At 35.4% G+C, this 4,589-nt stretch overlaps 1 protein-coding gene across 1 annotated transcript; it reads left to right on the forward strand.

Annotated features, from left to right (window-relative positions):
- The first annotated feature begins 406 nt into the window (after nucleotides 1–406).
- LOC131044752 (uncharacterized) lies at nucleotides 407–2,279 on the forward strand. Its single transcript, XM_057978173.2, has one exon. The coding sequence runs from the start codon at nucleotides 607–609 to the stop codon at nucleotides 1,852–1,854; it is 1,248 nt and encodes a 415-aa protein (XP_057834156.2). The 5' UTR covers nucleotides 407–606; the 3' UTR covers nucleotides 1,855–2,279.
- The last annotated feature ends 2,310 nt before the right edge of the window (nucleotides 2,280–4,589 follow it).

Raw genomic sequence — 4,589 nt, forward strand, 5'->3', positions numbered from 1 at the left:
ACCATATATTTCTTTTCCGCAATACAATATTTACTCTAGAAGATAAAGCTTGTTGGGCACGCCTTTGACAAAACACTGAAATTTTTTAATGACATTTTAGAATTAGGAAACAAAAAAATTCTAGAATTTTGTTTTCCAATAATAAAACTGGAAGCAATATAGAAAGTCTAGCTTTGATTGCGTGGGCAACTAACCCAATAAAAAACTAACCATACCCAAGTCTAACTATAGGAGGAACCGCCAAAAAAGTCAATATTAGTTATCAATGTGAGGCAAAGCCCAGCCGAATAGAAGCTTCTGTACATCTGGTTAGTATGGTCTTCCCAAGTAAATTAGTCTAATTATTGTACAAAAGTCTAGTACTTCTAGAAGGCCGAGAAGATAAAAATTTTAGATTTATTTGCAATCCGTTTTCCACGTAACAAACAAAATTATGACCCAATCTTCATCCTACTGGTGGTCATATAGCCGCTGTCTTTGATGATTTCAAATGTGTCTGAGAAGCGAACAAAGAGGACTTCTAGCAGGGAGGAGGAGAGGATATATACAGGGTCTGAAAGGGTAGAGAACATATAGATATATTCAGTGAGTATATGACAATTATTGATGCGGTGTGGAAGAATATCAGTGGAGGGGGAAGCAGAAGAAGTGATTTCTCCCAAGCCCAGACAGAGGAAGAGATCTCATGGGAAGAAATCTTCTAATCCCTTTTCTGGTGTTGGCCTTGATAAGTTTGCCAGTTTGAATGCAGAGCTCTCTGCAAAAAGGGAGTATGTTGCTAGGAAGACAGGCACCCCTGAGTCCATGGTGAGGTTTGTGTATACCAGCAAAGGATGGGTGCCTGTTGTTGTCAGGCAGAGGCATGGTGGGGGGGTTTCAGGCAAGCCAGGGACCAGAGCAGAGCAGAAGATGCAGAGGAAGGAGAATCATGGGACTAGGCCAAAGGAGGAGGATAGGAGAGGTGATGATGTGAAGGTCAAGGGTGATGAAATTGAAGGGCATGGGAATGGTGCAGATGGATCTGCAATCAGTCAAGAGAGTGAAGTTGTGAGTATGATGCCATGGTGGTCTGGGTATGTGAAGACAACTGCTTTTGGGGTGCTGACTGTGAGTGCTATCATGGTCAGAAAGTCTGCAGGTCCTGCAGCAGCCATGGCTGTGGTTATGGTGGTGGGTTACCTGCAGAAGAGGTGGCTTGGTGGTGTCTTGTGCATGAAGAGATTCATAAACTCTGGGATCTCCTATTTCTCTGAGCTTTTTCTGCACTGGAAGAAAACCCCAGATGTTGAAAGGATGCCCTTGAGTTTGCCTGAACAAGAAATCCAGCAACCTCTGGCATCTCCACAGCACAAGATGATCGTTAGTAAAAAGGTTCCTAAAGGGGGGCCTCTGCTTTGCTTCAGTGCACCCTGCAGCCCTAGACAGAGAGGGCATGCTAATGCTGCCTTCTCTGCACCCCTCAAGAGTTTGGAAGTCAATACCCAACTGGAGAGTAAGGTCCCTGTACCTAGTAAGGGCCAGGAGATCAATGCCCAACAGTATGGTAAGATAGTTAATCATAATGATAAGGGTAAGATGGGAATTGATAAGGATAAGAAGAAGTTTGGAAGGATTTTGTCCTTGGATAGTCAGCCAACGAATTCAATCAGATTACACAAGGCAGAGAGTTTTGTGAGGAGGAGGAAGGCAGGAAGGAGAGCCATTGATGCCACCATTGGTGCCTCTGTGATGATTGTTATTCTCTTCTTTCTGATTGCCTATGGCAGGATCTCTGCAATCTTCTTCACATCTGCTTGGTGGTATGTGCTTCCAAATCTCAGAACTGGTAATTCTAATAGAAGAGCAGATTGCTAATGGATTCTGATCTGGAAGAAGGTTGTCATGGATGAATTGACTTGCTTCACAGCAGATGTATCATGTGATTGCAGTATACATAGGTCTCTGTTGTGCAAGGATTCAGTCAATATGAGATGTCTTAGGGAAAAGAGATCTTGATTTCTGAAGACATGTGAATCATATTTCTTGATTTTCAGAGTTATTCTGTGTTGGTGCCCTCTAGTTTGGGGATTGATAATGAGCTGAATTGTGAAGAAACCCCTAATTGGATGCATCTCCAGTGGTTTTTGGAGTTCTCTAAAGCTTTGTTAATGGTGTGCAGAGGTTAAATTTGATTGTTATTCAAGCCAAAAGGATAAATTGAATATAGTCAGTAGATGGTTGCAGAAAAGCAGCCACAACACTCGCAAAAAAAAATCTGCTGTAAATATCCTTTGAGTGTATTTGTCACATTCCTACATGCCTAATTTGCACTGATAAAAAAACCAAAATAAAATTGCAAGTTTCGCATATGGAAGAAGTCATGTGAAATTTTGATAATTGTTCAGTTATTTTAATAGTGGTACCATGTGGGGGTGTTGTAGTTTTTTTTTCAATTGAATAAATGCAGATTATAAATATCTTTATTGTCAGTCTTGTGGGGTGTAGTAGCAGTAAATAATGCAATGATATTATGAGTTGAAAAGTTTCAACTATATAAAATGTGAGAGATCTTTTTTTCCCATTATTAGTGTAGTAGTTATTAATAAAGATGCATTGATGTTATGGATTGGAAAGTTTCTTTTCATTTTATAAAGGGTTAGATATGTTTTATTTTCTGCATTGATGTTATGGATTGGAAAGTTTCTTTTCATTTATAATGGGTTAGATATGTTTTATTTTCTGCATTGATGTTATGCATTGATGTTATGGATTGGAAAGTTTCTTTTCATTTATCATGGGTTAGATATGTTTTATTTTCTTTCTTATATAAATATTTTTTTTTCCATTATTAGTGTAGTAGTTATTAATAAAGATGCAATGATGTTATGGATTGGAAAGTTTCTTTTTGTTTATAATGGGTTAGATATATTTTATTTTCTTTCTTATATAAATATTGTCTTTTTTATATAGATAATTATTTTTTAATATCGACAATTAATATAATAATAAAAATAATGTTAATTTTTTTATTTTTATTTTTGACTTGACATATAATGTCAAGTGATAAAAATTGTTAAGATATTCTTGCATATGTTAAAGTTTGTCACTAATCTTAACTTTTTTTATAAAAATTCAAATTTTTGTTATTACAATAGAACAAACACAAGTCTCATTCTACACAACGAGATTCTATTTCTTCAAGATTTCGTTTCTTATGGAAAGACAAAAGAGATAAAATATAGCATTTCCATTGGGACCATCAAATCTACTTACAATAATCCAATCATGTAACGTTGTAGCAAGACAGACATATATAAATTCACTTAGAAATAATCCTACTATATTCCAAGCAATGTAACCATTCAAAATTAGCTACCTATGGACTAGATGAATCTTCATATTACCTCGAATTGTTTATGATTATCCATAATCTTATTTGTGGCTCTTAAATTTCTACATTCAACTTGAAAATGCTTGTCACAATGAATTTATCATCAATAAAAGTAGTCACAATCCCACTCAAACTATATGCTTATTTTGAAAAGTTAATCTTATTTGCCCTCCTCCAAACTCTAAATTATAATCTTATTTAATAGTTTTGTGTAGTCAATACCACTACCTCTTGCAATGTAAATATGATCTTGAGTTTGAGGAGAGATCGGTCAAGCAAAGAAATTATTAGACATAGGCAAGCTAGCAACTCTCTTCCATCTACAAGAGAAAATATCATACATCATAACAATAATATTGTTATACCGGTGAACAAGTCCCAATACAATTTTATTTTTTTAGATACATTGAGCATAGCCTTTATAATTTACTTGAAAATTATCGGGTATGGAGGCAAACATTATCATGAGTTGTGCAAAGGGTCATAAATTTTTATTCCCCTTTCATTGTCTTTCCCTATTTGAAATATTTTTAAGATGCGATTATGGAATGTTGTGAAGCTCGTTCTATCTCAATAGAATTGTGAGAACTATAGCCTTATATGACTTGCAACAATGTCAAAACATCGTAATCACAAAGAAATATGGATAGGGAAAAATTACTATGCATGATAAAGTTATGACAACAACATATATGTACCATACCTAGATAGGAGCTAGAAAATAGTCATATAATAGTAAACAAAAATAACAGACACTACTAAGAGAAATAAGAGAGAAATGGATGTAAGGTAACATCTATAGAGAAGAAAAGAGAGATAATTGCATAGAAAGGTATGATTTGTAATGAGAACTATATGGATATGGTTTGATATAAGAAATGTATGACAAATACATTATGTTAATGGATACTTGATATGTATATGGCGAATAAGTATAAAACACAACACTAACATAGAAATAGCACAAATCATTAGTTTGTATTTTCTTGTCAACATTTGTTTCCATTGTTGGGACCCTAGTTGTTGTTGGTAAGGAGATATCAAAAACCAATGAGAGTGTTGTAGTTAAAACAATAGAGAAAAGGGTTATAGATGAGCATGGAAGCAATTATAGTGTGTAGTAGCACACATTAAGTCCCAACCCTTATGGGTGGGTAACAAGAGGGAGAGAGGGGTTTAGGAAACAAGGGTTGATAGATGGAATACAGGAAAATCTTGA

The sequence above is a fragment of the Cryptomeria japonica genome, chromosome 5 (genome assembly GCF_030272615.1).
Source record: "Cryptomeria japonica chromosome 5, Sugi_1.0, whole genome shotgun sequence".
Classification (NCBI taxonomy): Eukaryota; Viridiplantae; Streptophyta; class Pinopsida; order Cupressales; family Cupressaceae; genus Cryptomeria; species Cryptomeria japonica.